The sequence below is a fragment of the Rhinopithecus roxellana genome, chromosome 4, assembly GCF_007565055.1.
Source record: "Rhinopithecus roxellana isolate Shanxi Qingling chromosome 4, ASM756505v1, whole genome shotgun sequence".
In the NCBI taxonomy this organism is placed as follows: Eukaryota; Metazoa; Chordata; class Mammalia; order Primates; family Cercopithecidae; genus Rhinopithecus; species Rhinopithecus roxellana.
Window position 1 is genome coordinate 114689066 of NC_044552.1, and position 27720 is coordinate 114716785.

General features: G+C 36.7%; 1 protein-coding gene across 3 annotated transcripts in view; it reads left to right on the forward strand.

Annotated features, from left to right (window-relative positions):
- The window catches only part of FBXL4 (F-box and leucine rich repeat protein 4), a 78327-nt gene that overhangs the window by 19702 nt on the left and 30905 nt on the right, over nucleotides 1–27720 (forward strand). For all 3 annotated transcript variants that reach the window (XM_010367680.2, XM_030928745.1, XM_030928744.1), the window contains 4 exons: nucleotides 6586–6703; nucleotides 7348–7931; nucleotides 16639–16984; nucleotides 24437–24681. In XM_010367680.2, coding sequence (XP_010365982.1) covers nucleotides 7420–7931; nucleotides 16639–16984; nucleotides 24437–24681 — 1103 coding nt within the window. In that variant the 5' untranslated portion in view covers nucleotides 6586–6703; nucleotides 7348–7419. The remainder of the gene's footprint in view (nucleotides 1–6585; nucleotides 6704–7347; nucleotides 7932–16638; nucleotides 16985–24436; nucleotides 24682–27720) is intronic.

The window sequence follows — 27720 nt, forward strand, 5'->3', positions numbered from 1 at the left end:
CTCGTAGGTTATCTCTTTAAGAAATTCTGTTTCAGCCATAGTTTTTCCGGTTCTCCATAATCAACGTACCATTTTAACATAGATTTGGAGTGCAAAAACATCATTGTATTTGAGGAAATAGCTTTCTTTTACCTCTCTAATCATCTCTTTGATGAATCTTCCTTTAATTTCAATCAGAGTTTCTTTGTGACCAGAGTCAAGACTCTTATGTATTCAGAAGCTGCTTTTGTACTAACAGAAGTTGCCAATTTTTTCATTCTCTTTGAACAGTAAAATTTCAATATATGTACTATTCCTTCTTGGATGGCTTCAAAGAAGTTCATACATTTGATTCTTACCTGTTGCATTTCAGTTTTTATTACCCATTTCCTCTCTCTTTTTCTCTGTATCAAGATATGGAACATTTCTTGCATCATTTTTTGGTTTACATGTGCCTTATCATGAAGAATCGCTGGTTTCATTTCTGTGTTTATTTTAAACTTACTTATTTTAATTCTCTTATGCCATCTACTCTTCCAATCTCTGTAAAACAACACATGTTTATTGAGCATATATTGGCATGTGCTAGGCCTTAAGGGTATAGTTATAATTAAGGCATGTTCTCCAAACTTGAGGGATTCATAGTCTATTCAGGTAAAGAAATATTTCAGCATGTAAGGAATAGCAAATAATACGAACATAGAAGAGCAGAGGAAAGGTGCATGGTAGATAAAGTATGAACCTGACCTTGAAGGTTGAGTAAGAGAGTGCTAATCAGTGGAAGAGAGTGGGCATTCCAGAGCCATCCATCCTCAGTTAAAGATTTTGGGATGCTGAGGCATGAAAGCAGGAGTGCTGCTGAGGGCATGATGGAGGTTCTGATGGGTCTACAGCAAGGGTGGTGGGTGTGGACATGAAAGGGAAGGGGAAGGCGGGCTCAAAGTTAGATTGAATGTTCTTGTATATCATGTTATCAAAAAGACAGCCTTCCTTTAATGGTACTTCTGTGTATATGAGAATAGTTAGGAAGAAGAAAACCTGGGAGGAGACTGAGAAGTTACCAGAGGCAAGAGGGGGCATAAGAGCACAAGTTGGTATAAGAGGCTAGAGGGGGCCGGCCCAGAAAGAGAACTGATAGGAATTTCAGATGCTGTATCAAATTCACGTATCATTCCCCTCTTTTTGCATTAATGCTTTCTTTCATTCCCCTATGTTTTGATTTCTAGATTCAAGCAGAAAAGTCCTTCCTCAAAATAGTGTGTCTTGATCGGTTTCAGCAGGATTCAGAAATAATAAGCATTTAAGGGTTGGCCTTTTTTCTTGAGTCATTACCACATTGAGCATTCTAATTACATTTTGGTACTATGTAGCAAAGCTGTCTAAACTTACTCTTTTTTTTTTTTTTTCTATGACTTCATTGACATGTCTCTCTGGGCTCTTTTGCAAGTAAATATTGTTACAATTTGCCTTCTATGTATGCGTGTGCCTTATTGCCTGTCCTTTTTGTCTTTTTCCATGTTTTTTCACTTTAGTATAAGTTGAGAATCCTCGTTTGAGTTTTAAAGTTGTTTTCAGGGTTTCATCTCACTGTGAACCCAGCCTTTACACTATCCTGGCTCTAGTTCATTCTGATCGCTCCCTTTGTTATTTTATTAACCGTCCTTTTCCTTCCTCCTTTTCCCTTCTAAGTACAAGCCGACTTCTCGGCAGCTCCTGCCATCCTGCTTCTCTCCGCCTCATCGATTCCCCATCTCACTTCAAATCTCAGTAGTAAACATATGTTCTCCCTTGTCTATACCTCTTAATTTCTCTTTTCCACTGTTACTGCTTTCTGTGTAATTGTGTTACTTAACTTTGTTAAGCATTTTATAATATGGAAGATGTGGTTGAAACCTAAGTTGTATTATAAAAAAGTCATGTCGTATAAAAGCAAGTTGTTTCCCAAGGAGTACGAAAGTCTCATGATACAAGTTAAAATGGCTGTTGTTTTGGTATTCCTTGATTGTGCTAGTATAAATGTTCAGTGTAGAAAATTTCTCACTTACAGTCATTGTTTATCAGTGATTGGATTAAGCAACAAATGAAATGAAGATCATCCTAATTCTGACTTATTCTAAATGGAAAATAATATTTTTATATGTTGTGAGTCTTTAAAATTAAAATAGCTTTTTGAATGAACAAGAAAAGAAAATGTCTCCCAGAAGGTCCATTTTATAATCACTCTTTTGGACAAATTTAAGTGTTCCTGACTAATATTTATTTATTTGCACCAGGTGGAAAAAATAATTTTATCTTTGAATCCCATTCTCCTCATAAAATAGAGTTATTGTATCTTTTACACTTGGTTCATTGCCCACTGGGATATTCATTGGTTACCACAAATTGCCTCCATGCCTTGGCAGAAGTCCAGACAGCGCCTGGACAATTTGGACTTCTGCATTGGTCGTTGCTCCCCACATGAGTCCTGAGACAATGGCTTCATTCCCTTTTTCAGCTTCATTTCCCAGGGAAAAGTAGAGAGAGCTATCCTTTCTTCTCCATATGTTCTTCCCCACCCCTAAAACACTTTTATGTGTCATCTTAGTAGATTGGAAAGGAGTTTAGAATCAATGAAGGACGTTAGCAATGGGTTTATACGTTTGTCTTTTTTATTTCTATGCCTTGCTTATTTTCAAAAACAGGTTTTAACTTCTGTAACATTTTCCGAATAGCCCTGCTGGAAAAAGAATAAATATATTTGCTTTTTCAGTATATCATACACTGCATTTCCTTCCTTTAAAAATTTCTTTTGCCATTTTTAACTTTATTTCCTGAAAAAATTAGCATTAAATATTATTTTTATCCATAGTTGGAAAAAACTAAAGCATCCATTTTACATTTCTGTATTGAAGAAGTTTGAACATATAATACATATATTTACAGTTTATAACTCACTTTTACATATGTTGCCTCAATGCAAAATTTTGCTTAACTTTAACACAGCTTAAACATAATATTGCCCATATGACAGTCTTGCTGCTTTTGATATTATCTTATAATCTACAATGGTAAAAGCTGGGAAACAGTTTCAAAGTTTGTGGCTTGGTATGTCAAACAGAATATGACTTTCACAATTTGTCTAAAATCTTTTTGCCAAAAATGCTTGTGAAAATTCACATGAATGATGATATCTTATTTTGCAGATATTTCTTTGGTTTTAAAAAACTGTTTTACTTTTTGATAAACACAGTTTTATAAAGAAAGTGGGAGGATCTTAGTTGAAGCAATTTATAGACCGTGGAGTGAGACATGATGTCCAAAGATTAAGCAGTCAACTTATTCATCCACTGTGGCAGATGGTTTTCTGTGCTTCCTTTGATAGTTTCCAGGAATAACACATCCATAGTCTTCCAAATTAGCTGATTTGTCAATTGATTTGAATATGTGTTATACGTTGTTCTTTATTTCCTAAATTTTATTTTTGCATTTTAACTTATTTGTTAATTTTTTCTTTTTGAAAAGAGGAGACTCAAGTAACTTCTTTGAAAAATGATTCTTAATTTATCTGCAGCCCTATTTTGAAATAAAGTGTATATGGTAAAAGAAAGATTTGTGCCATTTCAAATTTTTGTGTTAAGGATTGAGACTTGAGTTGCAAAAAGTTGTCTGTTTGTTTTTGAGACAGAGTCTTGCTCTGTGGCTCAGGCTGAAGTGCAGTGACACGATCATGACTCACTACAGCCTTGAAGTGATCCTCCAGCCTCAGCCTTAAATATATATTTTTTTAATTTGACAGATTTATACTCATGGTAGGTGAAATGTTTGAATAAAGAAGTAATATAACAGGTAGTTACTTTTTCCCCCAATTATAACATGACATACTTCAGTATTTGGTATAATATGTCCTGAGGTGAATCTGGTTCATTGACTCATGAATACATCCAATAAGTGTATGCTACAGAAACACCTTATTTATTTATTTGTTTGTTTGTTTGTTTGAGACAGGGTCTCTGGCTTTGTCAACCAGGCTGGAGTGCAGTGGTGCAATCCTGGCTCACTGCAGCTTCTACCCCACTGGGCTCAAGTGATTCTCCCACCTCGGCCTACCAAAGTGTTGGGATTACAGGCATGAGCTATCATGCCCAGCCTATTTATTTTAATATATGCTTTGTTGCCCTTCTTTGGAAAAAGTCTTATTCTGGTTATTCCATTATTTCTTGTTCTTGTGCTGTAAATCCTTCTATTTGGTGAGTCCACTGACTATCTCTCATCATGGTTCATTTTCTATTCTGGTCTGTAACTTATTACTGTGATGCATCATTAGTAAAGGTTTAGTCTGTTCTGTGCTTTGGAAGCATTCCTGCAAGGAGTTTTCACATTTGCTTTTTACCAGGTCCTAAAGTTTCACCAGTTCAGGACTACTTTTCTTTTTTCAGTTTTTGGCATGAGGATAGGGTGGGATTCTAAACCAGGAAGGTTGTGTGAATTTAGTCCCACACTGTGTGTGTGGTTCATGCCTAATATGGTTCTGATTTCCTCTGGTGACTTTCCCCCCATTGCCTTAGTTGATGTTGATGTCATGCCTACTTGGGCTTCCTCGCCAGTGAGCTAAGTTTTTATAGTCCCGGTTTCATGGATAGGGTGATCCTTTCAGAGTTTTGGCTTTATGAAGGTCCTTCCAACTGTGACCGGTGTCTTGAAATAACATCTCTCATTGGGTGTTAGGGAGCCCCCTTGTAACCATTATGGCCTATCACTGGTTCCATGAGTCATGTTAGCTTCAGCCCCTGACCTCTGCTCATTGACTTTCTTTTTTCTGCTCATTGACTTTTTTTTTTTTTTTTTTTTTGAGACAGAGTTTTGCTGTTGTTGTCTAGGCTGGAGTGCAATGGCGCGATCTTGGCTCACTGCAACCTCCACAGCCTGGGTTCAAGCAATTCTCCTGCTGTACCCTCCTGAGTAGCTGGAATTACAGGCATGTGCCACCATGCCCGGCTAATTTTGTATTTTCAGTGGAAAATGGGTTTCTCCATTTTCGTCAGGCTGGTCTCAAACTCCCGACCTCAGGTGATCCACCTGCCTCGGCCTTTCAAAGTGCTGGGATTACAGGTGTGAGCCACCACGCCCAGCTGACTTTCTTCTTAGTTTCTTACAACTGTGGATTCTCTGCACTTGTTTCAAGTTCAGTTCTTTAAGTAGCATTTCAGTGCTTGTATTTTTAAGCATTTCAGTGTGTTTGGATCTGTCTGGGAATGAGACGCAAAGGGATGCTGTTACACAATTTAAAATTATTTTGGATTTTTACAATTTTTTAGTTTGCTCATCACCTTTCTATCAACATGTCAAGTATTTTGTGCCTATTATGTACTGTGTACTTTGAGAAATAAAGATCTTTGGCTAGATTCCCTCCTTCAAGAGACTTACTCCTAATATAAACCCTAGTGGAACTAAGGTATGTATGTCTTACAGAAATGCAGTGCCAGTAGGTGTCAGAAAGTAAGGCTACTGATGTGGCAAAAAGTGGTTAGAAAAGAAATGATAGAGGAAGCGAGACTTAATGTAAAATACGAAGCTTAGTTAGAACCTGATTGGGTTTGGTGGGTTAGACAAAAAGAGATTGGTCCAGCTTGCAGAGAGCCTTAAAATACCAAACCAAAGAATTTAGATTATATCTTGTAGGTAAGAAAAAGGCATTGGAGGTTTTTGAGTGGAAGGGACATTTAGTGCAAATAATGTTTTATAATCTTAGTGCTAAAGTTTTGGAAGACTAGTACATCACTCTATTAAAGAAAAGTTGGGACCGGGCGTGGTGGCTCATGCCTGTAATCCCAGCACTTTGGGAGGCCGAGGCAGGCGGATCACATGAGGTCAGGAGTTCAAATCAGCCTTGCCAACGTGTTGAAACCCTGTGTTTACTAAAAACTCAAAAAATTAGCTGGACGTGGTGTCGTATGCCTGTAGTCCCAGCTACTTGGGAGGCTGAGTCATGAAAATTGCTTGAAACCAGGAGGCAGAGGTTGCAGTGAGCCGAGATCGTGCCACAGCACTCCAGCCTGGGCGACAAGAGCAAGACTCTGACTCAAAAAAAAAAAAAGAAAGAAAAGTTGGTACATCTCCTTTCTTAGAAGTTAAACTCAAGACTTTATAGGTATAAAAATAAGTTTGTTTTATAGTTCCTTGTTTTTGTCAACAAAAGTTTACCTACTCAATGAGGATGGGCTCCAGCCCATGTTGTAAATGAGTGAAGCTGGCTGGGAACAAGAGTGGCCACTGAGAGAGCTCATGCCTCTTGAGGTCTTGTTGATTGTTAAAGGTTACAAACTAGATCAAATTTTTGAAAAACACTGTTTGGCCTCAGTAAAATATGTATGCAAACATAGTTTGAAACAAAAGCTGTGAGTTTGCAACCTCTCTATAGATAGTGTTCATTATTAAATCTTTATTATATTTTAGCATAACATTTAAAAAATACATTATTTTACATTATTTAAAATTGTGTACAAAATAGAAACATGTGGCCTGTTTGATTTGAAAGGTTGAATAACTGTTTACTTATAATCATATTTTTGGATATTTTGACTTTGAAACTTGGACATAAAAATATTTTCCAAAACTCTTGTCTTACAGGTAAAAGAATGTCACATGTCAGCATTTATACCGGAAGTCAGCATGCAAATTTCAGGGTACATGGATGAATGCCAACTTTTGCATTTCCCATGTGTATCCTGTGGCCATTCTATCCGGGGTGAGTGATTTCTAAGAGTAGCTGGCAACAAACCAGATGCCAGCCAGCCGTGGACTGCCCTAACAAATAATGCTAAGAGTTATAAATTAAACACTGTCTGGTGATCTGTGATGTGTACGGCAGTTAATTTAGTTCATCTGGATTAACTGACAGCACCAAAAAAACTATATTCCCATAACGTGAAATCTGAATTTAGTATGTTTGGAAGAGAGTAATAATTAACAGTAGGGAATTATTTGTTAACATGTAAAATTACAGCAATGCCTAAGATTCTTTTGAATTTACAGCAGTATTTTAGTGGTTCACCATATAATTTAATTAATTTTAATTTCAGATTCAAAGACTTAGTATTTCTTGAGTGATGGCTATAATTTTGTATAAAATACGGCTTTTTGGATTATATATCTTCCATTGCCTTATAATATAGTTTTGCTTCCCGTATTGTATACATAACAATATTTAGGCTTCTTAAAAATACATTAGAACATTTATTTATACCAGACTTCACATTTGTATTTTAAAACTTGTGTTTTTAGTTTCATTCTGGGAAGTTACATTGAGGGTAGAGCCTGTTTGTTACCTTATCCATGCATTTTTCGGCTTATTTAAATTATTTTACTTCACGAAGCCATTCATTTTTTTAGAACATCCTTCAAAGAGTTCATGCGTCTTACTGAGGACACCTGACCTTTTGAAGCTTCATAATTCACATCTAGATGTCACCGGTCTTTCCCATGTTAACAGTTCTGACTATGTTTTATTATATATGCCTTCGGCGCCGAGCCAGGACAGCTACAAGAGGAGAGATGATGAACAGCCATAGAACTATAGAATCAAACAGCCGGACTTCCCCTCTCAATGCGGAGGTGGTCCAGTATGCCAAAGAAGTAGTGGATTTCAGTTCCCATTATGGAAGTGAGAATAGTATGTCCTATACTATGTGGAATTTGGCTGGCGTACCAAATGTATTCCCAAGTTCTGGTGACTTTACTCAGACAGCTGTGTTTCGAACTTATGGGACATGGTGGGATCAGTGTCCTAGTGCTTCCTTGCCATTCAAGAGGACGCCACCTAATTTTCAGAGCCAGGACTATGTGGAACTTACTTTTGAACAACAGGTGTATCCTACAGCTGTTCATGTTCTAGAAACCTATCATCCTGGAGCAGTCATCAGAATTCTCGCTTGTTCTGCAAATCCTTATTCCCCAAATCCACCAACTGAAGTAAGGTAAGACTAATTTTTTAATGACCTAAGTTATATAGTAGAAAGGTTTTGGTTGTTTTAATATTGGATATCTTTTTTATTGCAAGCATTCTTTTTAGTGATTTACATGAATTTGATTTTGAAAATATTCCTTAGTTTTCTGATGGGGAAGAGAGATCACTCATATAAAGATTTAATGCAGGCTTTATATCTGTAATACCTCACACTATAAAATTCATGGCTTATGCTATTTGCATCTCATAAAATTTACCAAAACCAAAAAACACAATTTGAACTCATAGGGATCATTCTGAGACGTTAGTATGAAATATGACTTTGAAAATATTTTCAAACCGGCATCATGTTATTACTTTTAAATCTTTTCAACAACTCACAGTAGGCCTGTGAGTGATACTTCAGAGGAGGTCCTTAGGGGATTTGGTTTAATGTTAGTTGAATGTTTTTGCAACAAGCATATTCATTTAAAAATCAGTGTTGCTTTAAGTAATTCATGCATTCTCCCTACAAGCCTATTTTGTGCCTAGCAGCTCCTTGGCTCTCATTTTTGTCATTCAACCTCCTAATTTAAAAGAATATTAATATAATGCAGTCTTGCACATACCCTGTTCTCCATGTGCCTAGGACCCATTCTGCCCTCAAATAAACCACTTTTGTCAGCTCATTTTGTATCTTTCCAGAATTTCTTTGTGCAGATACAAGCAAATACAAATATAATTTTATTTTTTTATGCATAAAAGTAAGCATATTTATCACATTGTACTGTACCTTGTTTGTTTCACATAGTAGTATATATTGGTTCTTTTCATGTAAGTACAAAGAGAGCGTCCTCATTTTTCCTGCAGTTGCAAGTAATGCATAGTGTGTATGAACCCCAACTTATTAACTAGTCCCCCATTGATGGGCACTTAGTTGTTTCTAGTCTTTTGCTGTTATTAATGCAGGGAATTACCTTATCGTAAGTCACTTCACATGTGTGCAAGTATATCTGTGGGATAAATTTCCCAGAAGAAGGTTACTCAACCAAGGATAATTTGATAATTTTGTAATGTTTAACATTTGTTTTTGCATTTTAACAATTTATTTTTAATTACATTTAATTTTAATTTTTAACAGTTGTAATTTTGATATATAATGCCAAATTCCTCTCCAAAGGGTCTGTACTATTTATATTCCCACTAGCAGGGCATGTACATGAGTGTTTTGCCAAAGCCTCGCCTATAGAGTATGTTAATAAATTTCAATATTTTTGCAATTTAATAGGTGAAAAATGTTATCTCATGTTAACTGTTAAAATTCTTTTATTATCTCTGAGGCTGAATTCTTTTCATATGTTTAAAAGCCATTTATATTTCTTTTTCCTTTAACTATCTGATCATATTATTTGCCGATTTTTTCTATTACTTATGAATCTTAGCAGTTTCTAGGACTTTATATCACTTTATTAAATCACTCATTCATTAAATATTTGTGTCTACCATGTGCTAGGTGTTGTTCTAGGTATTAGAGATGTGTCAGTGAGCAATGAACAACATAAATAAAAATCCCCGCTCTCAGGAGCTTATTCTAGCCTGAGAGCAGATCAGGACGCCTGTTCAACTGTAGGATGGCCAGCTGCCAGTGCAGGAGGAGGTAGGCAGGGGTCAGCTGCTACCTCTGTAACATGCTGCTCCTCTGATGTCTCTGTCCCCTCATCTCTAAGGGAACACTTCCAGGGCCTGCCAGAAAGCATACAGAGTACAGCTCAACTTGAAGATTGCTGGTATAATCTTAACTTTTTTTCCCCGGAACTACCTAATAATTCATTGCAAATAATGTTATTAGTCATTTTTTAAACTCAGAAAGCCAGCATACTTTAATTAAAATCAGATTTTTTTTTCTCCCTAAGAAGAAGAAAAAAGTATTACTGGGGTAGGATCTTTTGTTTTGTTTTGTTTTGAGACAGGGTCTCTCTCTCTGTCACCGAGGCTAGAGTATAGTGGCATGGTCTCGGCTCACTGCAACCTCTGCCTCCTGAGTTCACGAGATTCTCCTGCCTCAGCTGCCTGAATAGCCGGGATTACAGGTGTGTGCCACCATGCCTGGCTAATTTTTATAGTTTTAGTAGAGATGGGATTTCACCATGTTGGGCAGGCTGGTCTCGAACTCTTGACCTCAGGTGATCCGCCCGCCTCGGCCTCCCAAAGTGCTGGGATTATAGACATGAGCCACCGTGCATGGCAGGATCTTTTCTTACATGAGAATTGTTTTATTAGGACTCTGTCATTCTTCTTACAAAGTTATCCACTTTTTTCCAAGAATCTGAAAAGATTTAGGGATCAGATCAATGGAACATGTAATGTGTTTTCTCCAGTGTAAAACTTAACAGCTGCATAACTAATTTTAAGTATAAATCATGCTCTTGGGTTACTGAGAGTTATTGGTGTGTGATTGTGATTAAAGTTAAAACTCTATTTATACATGTATCTCTAATTTTCTTTACTTATTTTCAGCTTTAGTCTACTGAAAATATCACTACATTTTAAGAGAAAAAAAGGTGACCAATATATTATTAAGGTATATGAAAAAGCCTTTTTAAATTTTACTGATTAAGAAATCAATAGCTGTTTCATTGTTTAGAAAGAAGCTAGAAAATACAAAAAAAGGAAAATATATATGAAAAAATATCTGTAATTCTTTTGACCAAATTCAGTAACTGTTAACATTTGGGTGAATTTTTTTATACAGTCAGAAACATTTATTGAACACCCTCTCTGCTAGTTCACTGCTAGGAACCAAGTAGAGAGTCAGACAGAGATGGCTCTTTTTTGAGCTTACAGGCCAGCCTAGAAGAGGACCATGAAGACCATGTATTGGCAGAGGGGAGAACCTAAACTAGGGGCTCAGAGAAGGCTTCCCTGGGGAAGTGACTTACCTGCGACCTGAGGGTTAAGTGAGGCTCCAGTGTGGATAAGAAAGGAGGAGAGATGACAGCACATTTGAAGGTGAGATCGTGAGCTAAGATCATGGTGTTTGAAGAAGTGAGAAAAGTCCAAGAATGCAGAGAATAAGCTATTGGCGAATACAGACATGGGAGTGACATTCTTAAGATTTAAACTAGTGGTTTTTAGACTTTGGGATTTTATAGATATTTTGGATCCAGCTTCCCAGAAGAATATCTTGAGGCGACTATTCCTGTGCAATTTATTATGAAAAAACTGTGGGAGAAGCTAGTAGGGAAGTAGAGAAAGCACGATGGGAAAAAGTCAAGCAAGGATGCAATATCGTGTGAAGTCCTAGTCTGCTGGGAGGCAAAGTTGCTAGAGAGCTGGGCTCTCGTACTCCTGCACCAACCAGACTTCGACCATGGGCTGGAAGGGTGGGAATGGGGACTGCCAATCTTCCAGGCAACATGTCACTCCCTAGATGAAGCCCAAGGTAGTTTTGTGAAGAAGGTTGTAGGTGTAAACCCTTAGGAGCAAAGCAAGCCCATGTGCAGGGTGGCACATAGAACTGATGAGATGGGGGGTGTGCAGGTGAATGGAGTTCAGGTGGGAGGAGTCAGTCACAATAAACTAGTAACATAATAATGATCATAAACATTAGGGAACTCATAGACTTGTCAGATTATTTACTGTGCTAAATTACTGTACAGTGAAAAGACAAAATACCAATTTTATCTATCATCACCATCATTTCATAAAAGTTTATGCATCTGTTTAAAAAAAAAATTAACCAGTGATGAGCATGATCAATTCTGAGTTAAATAACAAAATCATGTTTCTTCGCCAACAAAGTCGAAAGGACCAGATCATGACAAATTTGTGAAATGATTACTTAAGCAACTCAGTTTGTACCAAGAAATTAGCATGATCAGAATCTTGAATAAAGATTTTTTTCAATTTTATAAGAACATATATGTGTGATAGGTGCATACTAAATGTGCATTCTCACATTTAGTGATGGAAAACTCCATCTTGTACTACTGTTTGGGAACCACTGGGCTGCACTGCCTATTATTTTAATTTTATATCCCCCGCTTAGAAGTTAACAAACAAGAGTGTGTTGGAGTAGCTCAGGAATTTGCAGGAAATTAACTACTTTTAGTCCCAGAACATTTAAAATTTAAAACCAGTCTTTTCCTATTTCATGTGATTGCATTTCTTTGTTCAGTAAATGAAGTGGAAAAGTTACAGGCAGTTCTACCAGATCTTAAAGTCTTTTCATTTCTTGCCTAATACCTTACTAAGAGGAAAAGAAAAAGGCCGGGCATGGTGGCTCATGCCTGTAATCCCAGCACTTTGGGAGGCCGAGGTGGGTGGATCACAAGGTCAGGAGTTCGAGACCAGCCTGGCCAACATGGTGAAACCCCATCTCTACTAAAAATACAAAAATTAGCCAGGCATGGTGGTGGGCGCCTGTAATTCCAGCTACTCAGGAGACTGAGGCAGGAGAATCGCTTGAAACCAGAAGGTGGAGGTTGCAGATTTTAGAGTGCCCTAGTCCTCTGAATAATATCTTAATGGATGCCTATGTAAGACTCAGAAAGTAGGCTAGGTCAGGGTTACCATTTGGAAGAGAGAGACAAGGAAAAGGGGAAGAAGATGATGACAAATAGAGGTCAGATTAAAGAAACCAATTGGGATAAAGTTATTTGGGAATGAAATTTAATGGTGTAGAATTTTTTTTCAGTGTACAAAGCACTCCAACTATATAATATTGAAATAAGAAAGCAGGGAGAAAAAAAGAGGCTTTCATAGAATTTGCTACCAAATCGAGTTGCTTAAGTAACGATTTCACAAATTTGTCATGACCTGGTCCTTTCGACTCTGTGGGCCAAGAAACATGATTTTGTCATTTAACTCAGAATTGACCAAGCTCTTCGCTAGTTAATTTTTTTTTTTTTTTAAGTACATGCTAGTTTATTAGTTTCCAATTAGAAATGGTCTGGGAGGCAGGGAGTGAATAGATAGACCTGTCAGAATACTTTTTACTTTTATTTCTGTTTTCCTATACTATTCCTTTACTTTCAGCTAGTGAAATGGAACAGGGTTGGCAAGATAACTTTCTTTGCTGGCTGCTAGATATACTTACTGGCTAGGATAAATTTTGGTTGCAGGGAACCTTTTTGTACTCATCTGCCTGGCTTCAAGCCTCAATACAGGTTAGAAAACTTGCTTTCTTTGGTTTCCATTAATGAAACATCTCTCTTCCTCTCATCTACTCACTGCTTCCTGGTTGCCCTGGAGAAGGTTTCTCAGTGGTATAACAACAAGTCAACAGTCATAGAGAGAATGGTTTATTGTTTCTGAGCACTGGACACATAGTAGTCATCCAGTACAATCAACAGAAAGAACATTAAATGGGCTGTGCTGGTTACCATCCCAGAATTGAGTGCTCCACATGCAGACTGTAAGCCTAGTCTCAAAGACATTCTAGGCTGAAATTTGCACATGTGATACTCGAGATTTAAAATACTTAAAGAGTACATTAGAGTTTGTCAGATTTGTCCAGTAGATAAATACAGTGTATGAGCATAATACTAAACATGTAAATGTACATATTACAAAGGCCATGACTTAAAGGAGTTTAATCATATCAACTCTGCCCTGGGGCTAGAGAATTAAAAGAGTCGGGCTTTCTCCAGAATGTGTGTGTGTTTGTGCGTGTGTATGTGTGTGTACCCCTGTGTACATGTGCATGTGTTTATGTTTGTTTTCTTGTTGTCACTGACTAGTTTTTATTTTTCTGGCTTTAGTTTTCCAGAATAAAAAGAAATTAGAATATTCTCTTGTTGGGTAAGATAGATACCTTTCTCTTTTTAACTTTGAAATGATACATTTAGCTCTGTTGGGGAATTTTAAACAAAAACTTTAATGCAGAGAGCAGAAAATCTGTATTGGTCTCATAGTTAATATTAATTCAAGTGTCCACAGACCTAGAAATAATTTTTGTCTTTTTTTTTCTTGTTGCTTTTTAGGTTATCAAGAAAAATAAAAGTAAAATATAAAAACTAATGATTTACTTGCAAATTTTTAATATTTAGACATATTTTTAAATCTTTCTAAAGACAGGTACGATCCTGATATTCTACTTTAAGTATAATTTTTGCAGCTTCTGATATATGTGTAACTAAATAATCTTCATGCTATATAGAAGTCAGAAGCAAGAATGATACTAAAATAACATTAATCCTAATACGTTTAAACATACTAGAAATGTTAAGGAAGTCGGTTTAAAGCATCATCTCAACCCTGTCTATTTTGCGTGTTCTGCAACGTAGCTAGAGAGGAGTTTTGTAGATTATTAATACATTATTAAAATGGAATATTTATGTTCTAATCAATGTCTTTATTACTTATATTTATAATTTTTAAATTTGATTTACATTATAATGCATTTCAAATTATACGTGAAGACCTGTATTGTGTGCATATTTATTTATTGCTAAGAACTTGGCAGAGGTTATTTCTATATTATATTTTCAGTGTTTTTCTTAGGCCTCACAAAACTCCCCATTGAAACTAAACAAAAAGATTGGTTTGGTTCACATGTGCTGTAAACCAGTATAGGTGGTTATTTCACAGGGTCTTGAGGGGTCCTTGTTTCTTGGAGATGTTCCTCCAGCATTGTCTGGTGTCAATTTGCAGTAGTGACGAAAGAGTAAGACCAAAATTTGAATTTTCTCACCAGTGTTGTTGTAGATGTTTCATGCTTCTGTTCCCCAGCACCTATATGACTAGCTCTGTTTTACTGCATATATTTACATTAGAGTTATTCAAATCAATTCCTTTGTTAGGAACCTTTGATTTTACAAGCTAATCTCTAGGGACACTTCTTAGGTTCAGGTTGGCACTCCAGGTTTGTTTTTCTGCCTTGTCACTGGAAGAAGATACCCACCTGCTTCTCTTTCCTCATTAAACCTGCCACAGCCTGCTCTATTCTTTGGAACTCTTTCCCTGCCTTGCAAGATTGGTTATAGGGTGTAACTAATTTCTCCATTGCTACTTTATTGTTGCCTCTGAATACAAGTACTCACAGGCTATTTATGTTTGAGGCATTTTATTCCTACATTTCAGGAGAGAATCAGCAAAAATAACAAGTATGGGATTTTAAACGTTCTAGACACTTTAATAAAAGTCCCTGCTGTTAAAGTTCCCTGTTCTGTGGTTCCTGATTCCCTTCGTTATATGTTTATTAGAATTCCTTTGGAGCTTGCTTTTATTCCTGGAGGTGGAAATTGCCATACTTCCCTCTCCATTCTTCCAAGATTGTGGCTATATACTTTTCTTGGTCCCTTCTTGGGCCTAAAAACAGTTGGAGTACCTATATGTTGATGGCTTCTATAGTTTCGGCTCTGATTTCTCCCTTGAATTTCAAATTCTTTTTTTTTTTTTTTTTTCAGTTTCCTCTATGCTTTGCCATGATCAGTTTTTACTTAGATCTCAGTAGGTCATTGGGCCAGGAAAATAAACGAACAATTTATTGGTGGAAAAAAATCTCATGTAATTAATGAGTATATAAAAAAATTAAGTGTCATTAGTGATCAGTGAATTACAAATTACATCATAAGGAAATATGGCTCACAATCAAACTAGAGATTATTTTTAATGCTTTCAGTGATCATTCTTATGTACTATTGGCATAAGCTTTTTTGAAAGCAATTTGTAGTGTATATTGAGAGACTTAAAAATATTCTTATTCTTTGATGTAAAATCTTTATTAAAAAATTTTACTAGCCACAGTAAATAATTAGGAATAGAGGAAGGATGATAATTGAAGTATTTTTTAAATGTTTCTAATTTTCTCTTCTCTATTAGAAACAATATTAGAGAAATAGTTAACTGACATATGAGTATATTAAGTACCTGATGATACTATGATTATGAAGAATCTTTAATTTTGGAAAATAGTTCTATAAGAAGACTTATATGGAGATAAGTTAGGCCTTGAAGAATAGATAGGCAGATAATAGTAGGTTGGGCATTTCATGGGGAGGAAGATAACACGAGCAAAGACATAAAGGTGGAAGTAAGTTTACTGCATGGAAAATAATGATTAATCTGGCTGGGAAGCAGGAGTTCATTTGGAGGAATAGGAGAATGTTATTCCCCTTTTATGTGTTTAGATATTTGCTAGATACTAAGGACATAAGAATAACTTAAAGATGGCAAAAATGGAAATTCAGGAGAAGGGCATATATAAGAAACACTTTCTTGAAAAATTTGATGAAACTTCATGATTTGATAAAATAAAGAGAAAAAGAATATGAAAATTTTGCATTTATATGAGGCTAGTGACAGAAATGGAAAGGCTGGAGTAGGAGACCTTCGTGAAGCAAAATGATCAGTTTAGTTTCTGCAGTTGGTTTAAGCCGTGTACACAGGAGAGCTTCATCTTCGTGTGTTTTATTCTTACTTTGGGTTTACTTATCTTGTAAAATGGAATGTTGTTCAGCTACCTCTAACTACATGTTCCAGTTTTTAAACTGACCAATGTGAAATCTATAAAAAAAGGACTGTTTGGGGACTTATAAAAATAAATTAAGTAATAAGGTCTGTGGCATTTGGTTTTTTAAAGTTTTTTATATCTTGGGAACAATACTTATATTGGATTCTATTTATTTTGATTACTTTGTTTCACACTGTGACATATTGGGCATGGGGCTATAACCTTAAGGGACCAGTAGATCTCATTCTAAACTGTATTATAGGGAAGTTTCTTTTTTTGGCAGATGGGAGATTCTTTGGTCAGAGAGACCTACGAAGTTGAATGCTTCCCAAGCTCGCCAGTTTAAACCTTGTATTAAGCAGATAAATTTTCCCACAAATCTTATACGACTGGAAGTAAATAGTTCTCTTCTGGATTATTACACTGAATTAGATGCAGTTGTGCTACATGGTGTGAAGGACAAGCCAGTGCTTTCTCTCAAGACTTCACTTATTGACATGAATGATATAGAAGACGATGCCTATGAAGAAAAGGATGGTTGTGGAATGGACAGTCTTAACAAAAAGTTTAGCAGTGCTGTCCTCAGGGAAGGGCCAAATAATGGATATTTTGATAAACTACCTTATGAGGTAAGCCAAAAATATTTAGCAGCAGTATTGGATAAAACACTATAGATTTTTAATCTTTAGATATTAATGTTTACTGAGTATTGGTAATGGAGCATTGGTAAGGTATATATAATTTGATGTGTTGTGTATTTTGATTTTGGAAAAACTAGACAAAATCATGTTTTAACTAATTTCACTACTTTTGTTTTGGTTTGGCTTTAGTGTTTCTGGATAAACTATTAAGTATATATTTTCATATTGCTAATGATAACCAAATACAAAAATCAGTAATAAGTAACAATCCACTTTAATTCATATTACACAGTTTAAGTATGGGTAATACATGCTTAACTTTGTATTAGTTATATTAAAGATGATTTGCTATTAAAAATAAGAATATTAAGATTGTGAATATGAATATGAAATATGAAAATATTCTATTTAATCCATAGTTTCTCTTAGTGTCATTTTTTTTTTTCCTATACTAACTCCATTCTGTGTTCTCCTAACTGTAATTTTTGGTCTAGGCAGGTAGTGCTTTTACCTTGGGATTGTTAGTACTTTTTTTTTTTTTTTTGAGATGGAGTCTCACTCTGTCGCACAGGCTGGAGTACAGTGGCATAATCTCGGCTCACTGCAACCTCCGCCTACTGGGTTCACGCCATTCTCCTGCCTCAGTCTCCCAAGTAGCTGGGACTACAGGCACCCACAACCACTCCCGTCTAATTTTTGTATTTTTAGTAGAGATGGGGTTTCACCATGTTAGCCAGGATGGTCTCGATCTCTTGACCTCGTGATTCGCCCGCCTCGGCCTCCCAGGGTGCTGGGATTACAGGCGTGAGCCACCGCGCCCGGCCTGGAATTATTAATACTTTTTTATGTGTTTAGTCTGAAGTCTTGTTTTCAGTGTGTCCCTACTGGGGTGTTTCTGAGGTATATTTAGCATCCCAGGCTCCCAGATGTCAAGTGCTAGTAGCATTCCAGGACCTTGTGACACCAAAACCTCTCCCCACCAGTTTCGAAATATTCCTAGGGGTGAGAGTAGGGCCAAGCATTTCTGTCTCCCACTGAAAACTACTGTGTGGCTAAAAATGTATAATCAGTTTTCCTTTTAAGAAAACTTTATGGACTCAAATTTTAACCAACTGAGATATCCCTCCTCCAAATTGATGGGTATTTCAGATTTCATGGAAATAACACAAATAGCTTAACTTTCATGAAACAATAAGGTAGCCTCTTGAATGTGTTAGAGTAATAGTAGCTATAATGCCTCTCCAACATATTACAGTTAAAATGCCATGGCACATCCTGTGAAGTAGCTAAAGTTGCCACATAAAGATGAATTTAAGTGTCCAAGGTAATTTGGTCTTTAAGCCATGGGACCAGGATCCCACCCAGACCCCATGTGATGGAAAGGCAGCTTCACAGATTGGACAAGACTGGCCTTTACTGGGAGGCGGGAGGAAAGATGAAGGAAAAGCTGGGTTTGGGGAACGAGAGGAGCATGAGATACTGACAGTGTTGCTCCTCAGGGCTCTGAGGAGGGTCTGTTGTGGCAGCAGTGGGAGCAGTTCATCTGGAGTAGAGTGAATCGCTGCTTTGATTCTTACCCACTTGCAAAAACTGTAAAATAGAAGTTTAATTTCAGCAAATACATCTTAAACAGTTTATTGAATTTTTTCCAGACCTGATAAAATGCTTGACCCATAGAATTTGAATGAAGGCCAGAAGACACTTTAGGCAAAGGGAAGAGAAGGTACAAAGATGAGAAGTGAAACTGTGTGACTTGTTTGGGAACTCCAGTATTTCAGTGTGGCCAAAACATAGGCTTTGATAGGGAAAACTGTAAGAGATGGAATTGGATGGAGGCTCAGGGCTGCCTCAGTACACAGCTCCATGTACATAGATGACAGTGACTGGGACTCCCTGTCTTTGGCAGTGTGGAGTCTATTCTGCTGCATCATAGAGGGCTGTCTGGGTTTCACCAAGAGATTTGCATTTTATCCCTTCAACCAGTGGTCTTCAGGGTGGTCCAGTATACAGTCAAATTAGTCAAGGGGAGTTACAAATACTTTAGACTTTACAGATAATTTACTTTTGCTAAAAAATTAGAACATGCCCTAGAGTAGGAAAATATAATAAAGTAAAAATATCAGTTTTCCTTAGTGTATTCAATGAAGTCCCAATTAAAATGCTGGCAGAATTTTTTTAAATTGAAAAGTTTGCCTAAAAATATGAAAATACTCATGAAAATTCTGGAAAAGAGTGATAGAGGGGTATTAGTCCTGATTCTCATTTGCAGCCAAACAATCCACAACATTCGAACACATACACTTTAAAAAACCTAGTTATTTTATTTGGAAGACTGTTGATATGGGAGAAATAACATATAGATAAATGGAACAGAATAGAGTCCAGGAACAGGCCAAGAGGATAGAGGGAAATGTATTGACAACTCCTCTGGGAAGCTGTTATATTTATGTCGTTAAAAAAAAGAAACAAATAAAAACACTTTTATACCTTTTCTTCCTTTTTTGCCTTTTGGAATAAACAAGTTTTGACACCAGTGTTGTCTAGGATAGAAGCAAAAGCGTACTTTTTTTTTTTTTTTTTGAGACAGAGTCTTGCTCTGTCACCCAGACTGGAGTGCAGTGGCGCAATCTCGGCTCACTGCAAGCTCCAACTCCTGGGTTCACGCCATTCTCCTGCCTCAGCCTCCCGAGTAGCTGGGACCAAAGGCACCTGCCACCATGCCCGGCTGATTTTTTTTGTATTTTTAGTAGAGACGGGGTTTCACCATGTTAGCCAGGGTGGTCTCCATCTCCTGACCTCGTGATCTGCCCATCTTGGCCTCCCAAAGTGCTGGGATTACAGGTGTGAGCCACTGCCCCCGGCCACAAAAGGGTACTTTCATACAATTTTTGTGGATATATAAATTGAGGTGAACATTCTGAATGGCAGTTTTCCACTTCCATCAAAACTTTTAAATGCATGTAATTTACTATAAGAATATATTTTCAAAGTTTGCCAAGATGAACATACATGCGTGGTACATACACACAATGATATTGCAGTATTATATGCAATAGGAAAAAAAGCAGGAAATGCATCAATGAGAAACTAGTTGAATTATGTCACTTCTATGAAATGGAAGGAGGTGGGTCTGTATGTGCAGATATAGAAAGATGTACAAGATATAATTACGTGAGAAAAGCAAGTTGCAGAATGGTGTATATAGTATCATTGTTTTAGTGCAAATTCAAGAACAGAATTTCATATACATTTATTTGGAAGAGATCAGAAAAACTTAACAATGCTTATCTTCGGGGAGAGGGATGGTTAGAACTGAGTGTAGAGAGGCAGAAACTTCTCATTTTAGACCTTTCTTCAATGTTTGGGTTTACTTTTTACTTGAAATTATTGATTTTTGTTCGTGTAATATTTTACACATCAACAGGTGTATCTGGATGATGAGATTTGTTAAAGAAAAATTATTCAATCGTGCTAGGTATAGGGACCACTACAATGGGATTTTGCAGTGTGAGAGGGAGATTGGGTTCAACAGCATGGGCAAGTGGGAATTAATAGCCAAGGAGCAGGTTGGAGAGTCACTGGGTAGAAAATTACTAAGAAACATCAGGAGTAAGGAGATTCTGGCTACATCCTCTTTAAACTTATTTTAAAGATTGTATTGTTGTTACTCTGTGTTTTGTGATATTTTGACTTAAAACAGTGAAATCCTGACTGAAATTAATACTGAGCCTAGATAACAAAATAAATTGAAGAAGAGCATTTAGGTTAATTGCAAAACAAAAAATTTAGCTAGATAAATACATTAAATTAAAAAACCCCTCTCTCATCTAAATAAGATGTTTAACATTTAGCAAATATTTAGTGTCTTTTTCTTTATAGTTCTTAGTTCAGAATAGGCTATTTAAGCAGTAGTTCTTTGAAACTAGAAGCCCCCAACTGTTAAGAAAAAATAAATCTTGCAGTAGTTCAATAAGATAATTTTAGAGAAAGCAATCTTTTGAATTCTGCCTTCTTAATAATTCTTGTATCTGTTTGCTACTCCATCATCACTGCCAGCTGCCTTAAGCAGACCCCTTATTTCCTATTTCCTAGAATTCTGTATTAGCCCCATGGCTGGTTTCTCTTCCTGCCCCCTTGCTTCCAGTAGCACTCCCACAATGTTCTTTCTGAAACACAAATGTGAACATGTCACTCTAGTTTAAAACCCTTCAGGACTCCTTATTGCTTTCAGGATAAACCCAAGCTCCTCTGTGAGGCTTTCATAACACAGTCTTTACCACTAGACTCTCTTTTCACCTGGTTTGCCCCTGACTCGTTAAAGCTGAATGTTCCAGCATAAGAAACTATTGTCAGAGTGATCAGGCAACCTACAGAATGGGAGAAAATTTTTGCAATCTATCCATCTGAGAAAGGGCTAATATCTAGAATCTACAAAGAAGTTAAACAAATTTCAAGAGAAAAACAACCCCATCGAAAAGTGGGCAAAGGATATGAACAGACACTGCTCAAAAGAAGACATTTATGCAGCCAACAAACATAAGAAAAAATGTTAATCATCACTGGTCATTAGAGAAATGCAAATCAAAATCACAATGATATACCATCTCATGCCAGTTAGAATGGTGATCATTAAAAAGTCAAATGGTGCTGGAAAAATTGGCTAGCCATAAGTAGAAAGCTGAAACTGGATCCTTTCCTTACTCCTTATACGAAAATTAATTCAAGATGAATTAGAGACTTAAATGTTAGACCTAATACCTTAAAAACCCTAGAAGAAAACCTAGGCAATACCATTCAGGACATAGGCATGGGCAAAGACTTCATGTCTAAAACACCAAAAGCAGTGGCAACAAAAGCCAAAATTGACAAATGGGATCTAATTAAACTAAAGAGCTTCTGCACAGCAAAAGAAACTACCATCAGACTGAACAGGCAACCTACAGAGTGGGAGAAAAGTTTTGCAATCTACTCATCTGACAAAGGGCTAATATCCAGAACCTACAAATAACTCAAACAAATTTACAAGAAAAAAACAACCCCATCAAAAAGTGGGCAAAGGATATGAACAGACATTTCTCTAAAGAAGACATGCATACAGCCAACAGACACATGAAAAAATGCTCGTCATCACTGGCCATCAGAGAAATGCAAATCAAAACCACAATGAGATACCCTCTAACACCAGTTAGAATGGCAATCATTAAAAAGTCAGGAAACAACAGGTGCTGGAGAGGATGTGGAGAAATAGGAACACTTTTACACTGTTGGTGGGATTGTAAACTAGTTCAACCATTATGGAAAACAGTATGGCGATTCCTCAAGGATCTAGAACTAGAAGTACTGTATGACCCAGCCATCCCATTACCGGGTATATACCCAAAGGATTATAAATCATGCTGCTATAAAGACACATGCACACGTAAGTTTATTGCGGCACTATTCGCAATAGCGAAGACTTGGAATCAACCCAAATGTCCATCAGTGACAGACTGGATTAAGAAAATGTGGCACATATATACCATGGAATACTATGCAGCCATAAAAAAGGATGAGTTTGTGTCCTTTGTAGGGACATGGATGCAGCTGGAAACCATCATTCTCAGCAAACTATTGCAAGATCAGAAAACCAAACACCGCATGTTCTCACTCATAGTGGGAACTGAACAATGAGATCACTTGGACTCGGGAAGGGGAACATCACACACCAGGGCCTATTATGGGGGCGGGGGAAGGGATTGCATTGGGAGTTATACCTGATGTATACGACAAGTTGATGGGTGCTGACGAGTTGATGGGTGCAGCACATCAACATGGCACAAGTATACATATATAACAAACCTGCACGTTATGCCCATGTACCCTAGAACTTAAAGTATAATAATAATAATAATAATCATACTTTTGCAATTTAAAAAAAATAAAATAAAATAAAACATTAGCAACTAGAAGTGGGGTATTTGGCCAGAGGAAATGAGTATATGGTATATGTATTATAGGTCGAAACATGCAAAATAGCAGATATGTCGTATGAACAAGTCTAAAGATATAATGTATAACATGAGGGTTATAGTTAATACAATTGTATTGGATCAGAGATTTGTGTTAAATAAGTAAATTTTAGCTTCTCTTGTCAAGAAAAAAGTATATGCACCAATATATGTGAATTTCCATCACTATAGCAACCATTTTACCCTATTTGTCCCATAATATTATGATGTAAACTTAAAACATACACAATAAAGTGTATTTAAAATAAAAAAAAGAAGTCAGGAAACAACAGATGCTGTAGAGGATGTGGAGAAATAGGAACGCCTTTACACTGTTGGTGGTAATGTAAATTAATCAACCATTGTGGAAGACAGTGTGTCAATTTCTCAAGGATCTAGAACTAGAAATAATGTTTGACCCAGCAATCCCATTACTGGGTATATACCCCAAGGATTATGAATCATTCTACTATAAGGACACATGCACACGTATATTTATTGCAGCACTGTTCACAATAGCAAAGACTTGGAACCAACTCAAATGCCCGTCAATGATAGACTGCATAAAGAAAATGTGGCACATATACACCATGGAATACTATGCATCCATAAAGAAGGATGAGTTCATGTCCTTTGCAGTGACATGGATGAAGCTGGAAACCATCATTCTCAGCAAACTAACACAGGAACAGAAAACCAAGCACTGCATGTTCTCACTCATAAGTGGGAGTTGAACAATGAGAACACCTGGACACAGGGAGGGGAACATCACACACTGGGATCTGTTAGGGGCTAGGGGGCTAGGGGAGGGATAACATTAGGAGAAATACCTACTGTAGGTGATGGGTTGATGGGTGCAGCAAACCACCGTGGCACGTGTATACCTATGTAACAAACCTGCACATTCTGCATATGTACTCCAGAACTTAACAGTATATATATTATATATATATATAAAGCTGAGTGTTCCTAGCACAGGTACACTTTCACTTTGGAGCTAGGCCTGCTAGGCTTTAGTAGCATTCTGTGTTTCTTTTTGTCAAAACTGTTAAAATGTATCATTGTCCTTACCAATCCCCACTGGACTGTAAGCACTCTGAGAATAGGTACTCTTTCTTTTCTGTCCCCAGTGTCTGGCATGTAGTAGCTGTTCAGTGATGTTGAGTATGACAAATTGTATTATTCAATAGATTATCAAAATGTGTCTTTGCACCTAAGAAAATGAGTAGGCAATATGTGCTGAGTATACTTTGAACAGTCTTGAAATGTACTATAGTCAAATGCGTGCATGATTTCTTCTCTTTGGATAATTCCGTTGAATGTTTTTATTTACTATATGAAAATATTGTTATAAAATGTATGACATTTTATTCCTTATTAGATCATGTTATGTGTTTCATAAAATGATACTGCTTTTCATTCTTGACGATCTTGGTTTCTCTGTCTTATTTAGCTTATTCAACTGATTCTGAATCATCTTACACTACCAGACCTGTGTAGATTAGCACAGACTTGCAAACTACTGAGCCAGCATTGCTGTGATCCTCTACAATACATCCATCTCAATCTGCAACCATACTGGGCAAAACTAGATGACACTTCTTTGGAATTTCTACAGTCTCGATGCACTCTTGTCCAGTGGCTTAATTTATCTTGGACTGGCAATAGAGGCTTCATCTCTGTTGCAGGATTTAGCAGGTTAGTACAAAGGCTTGATTGAAGTTTTTTTTTGTTTTTTTTTTTTGTTTTTCCCCAGCAGCAGCCTATACTTATTATGTAGTGGTTTTCATAATAAAAGTTTGAAATTATGTAACATGTACATTACAAAAATAAAAAGGAAACAAATTTTGAGTGTCATGTTTAGAATGCTGCTGCCTATAAAAAATGAGTGTTGGGCGGATCACGAGGTCAGGAGATCGAGACCATCCTCGATGAACCACCGTCAACACGTTGAAACCCCGTCTCTACTAAAAAATACAAAAAACTAGCCGGGCGAGGTGGCGGGTGCCTGTAGTCCCAGCTACTCGGGAGGCTGAGGCAGGAGAATGGCGTAAACCCGGGAGGCGGAGCTTGCAGTGAGCTGAGATCCGGCCACTGCACTCCAGCCTGGGCGACAGAGCAAGACTCCGTCTCAAAAAAAAAAAAAAAAAAAAAAATGAGTGTTTTACTATCCCCTTCAGCTAAATTTTATATGAATATGAAGGGAAACTATACCGTTTACTTCAGGGCTCCTGTTTCTTTTCTTCTTTCTCATATTTTCAGCACAGATGATTAACACATTTTAAAAACTATTTCCAAATCAAAATCTACCTCTCTAATGTGATTTGTCAGAAATGGAAAACAATTTATTATAGAACATTTTTAATTAAATCTTAATTACATGTGCAATACATCACCCAGATTTAGAAGCTCATTTAAACTAATTATGTTGAAAATGCAATTGCATGCTAAATAGGCGACCACACTTGCAGACCTGCCCAGGTGTTTCTGCTCCTTTCTATTTAAGCATTTCGTTTCCTTACTATTAAATGTCACCTGTTAAGTATTTGAAAGCTTGCACAAGTGCATGTTCATTTAGTAATACCACAGTCATTTTTCTTAGGCTACAAACAGGAGTTTTTCTCCTAACCTTGATCATGGTTTTTGTCATGGTATGTTAAATATAATCCCAGCATTTTCACGAAGTTAAATAATGAAGGAGTAGAAACTTTAGAGAAATTTTCTGTTATTTTTAATTAATGAATACTCATGTATTCTATTTTTAAAAACGAAAAATGAACTATAGCAATCCCTACACATATCCCCAGTGAATACATTCTAGAACACTGGTTTATGAATTAGAAATTCGTATGTAGAGCCTTGTTTCCTCTTAACTCAGATTATAAAAATAAAGATGCAGTTCCAGAAATAAAGATTTGATATTGTTAGATTTAAATGAAGTAATGATGTTTGAAATAGTAACAATGTGTTCCAAATACTGACCTTGATAGTTTATGCATCAGAGTGAAAAATAAACCAAGCAGTAATGTCTAGTAGCACGTGTTGAAACCGTGGATGCACTGAGTTTCTTTTCTGCCAGAAATTGAGCCAGGGGAAGGGGTTCATTGCTAGATATTTGGCAGCTGTCCAGTGAAACGGAGTTTAGTCCTTTCTACTTCCCCTTGCCCCAAACACACACATTTCAAATTCTTTTCTCTGCTAATAGGACTAAGAAAGAACTGAAGCTAATGAAGGCTGTGAATATTTAGAGCATACATTATCATAAACCAAGACTAATTGACTATGAGAACAGATAGAACAAGTGGTGTCAGTAAGCATTATTTTACATTATATAGACCTTTGGGGTATTTTAATCACCCTCATAGCTCTTTCCCAATGTTTTCCATTATTAAGAATTTATTAAGGCCGGGCGTGGTGGTTCAAGCCTGTAATCCCAGCACTTTGGGAGGCCGAGACGGGCGGATCACGAGGTCAGGAGATCGAGACCATCCTGGCTAACACGGTGAAACCTCGTCTCTACTAAAAAAAACTACAAAAAACTAGCCGGGCGAGGTGGCGGCGCCTGTAGTCCCAGCTACCCCGGAGGCTGAGGCAGAAGAATGGCATGAACCCGGGAGGCGGAGCTTGCAGTGAGCTGAGATCAGGCCACAGCACTCCAGCCTGGGTGACAGAGCGAGACTCCGTCTCAAAAAAAAAAAAAAAAGAATTTATTAAATGTTTGTTTTCACCCTTTGTGTGCAAGGAGTTTCAGTGGGTGTTGATGGTATACAGAGACACATGAGATATATAATATAGTTCCTGCCTTCAGGCTACAGAGAAGATAAAGATACTAAGATAAACATATAAGCATATCCCTTATTTATTTTTATAAACAGAGTAACAGGGTAGTAACTAAGTATAGACATTAAAGAAAACATTGGTCATGAATGACTGAAGTCCAGCTTCACTGGCAAAGTGCTGCATATGACTGTGATAATGAGTAAAATATAAAGCTAATATTAATCAATTTTTAAGTTTCTTTATGTAGCTTCTTCTAGCGCATGAGAAGAAACATCAGTTATAAGAAGAAAACTTAGCCATGCCATTTAAAAAATTTTTGTACTAGTAATGCGTAAAGATCTTTTGCAAAGTTAGAGTTTCTGTCTACTTCTAACCCACCATTTATCTTCCATTTTCAACTCACCCAGGGTAGTTGCTGTAGAGCAGTTTGAATAATCAGAACAAGCCATATATAGATTTGTTTTTATATTTTACTGTAGTATTTCAGCCAGTAAAATCATAAATCTTGATGGCATTCCTTTAAGTGTAGTCACTATTCCCATTAAGAAAAGAAAAAGTTGAAGTAAGAGGGAGAGAAAACCTTTTCTTGGGCAGGGCGTATTGGAGTTTTCCCTACTGATTACTGTTGGCCCCCATGACTTGACGGCTGAATTGATAGTTACTATGGCTTGTAGGCAGCATTCCTAGAATAAATAATAAATATGCATGGCTTGATTATTAATGAGCAATCTATGATTAAGTATGGTCTATTTATGCTCATTACTATGAAGAAGACTTATTTGTAATATTTTAAAGAAGAAAAGCAAATTTAAAAACTAGAGACCAATGTTGATGAGCTGTTTTTTGAACAAATCTTTGGGAAAAAGTTTGATGCAGTTTATTTTTGTTGCTTAAAAGCCTTATCTTACAAGTCAGAACTGTTTAACTGGATTTTAAATAACTTTTTAGGAATTTTTA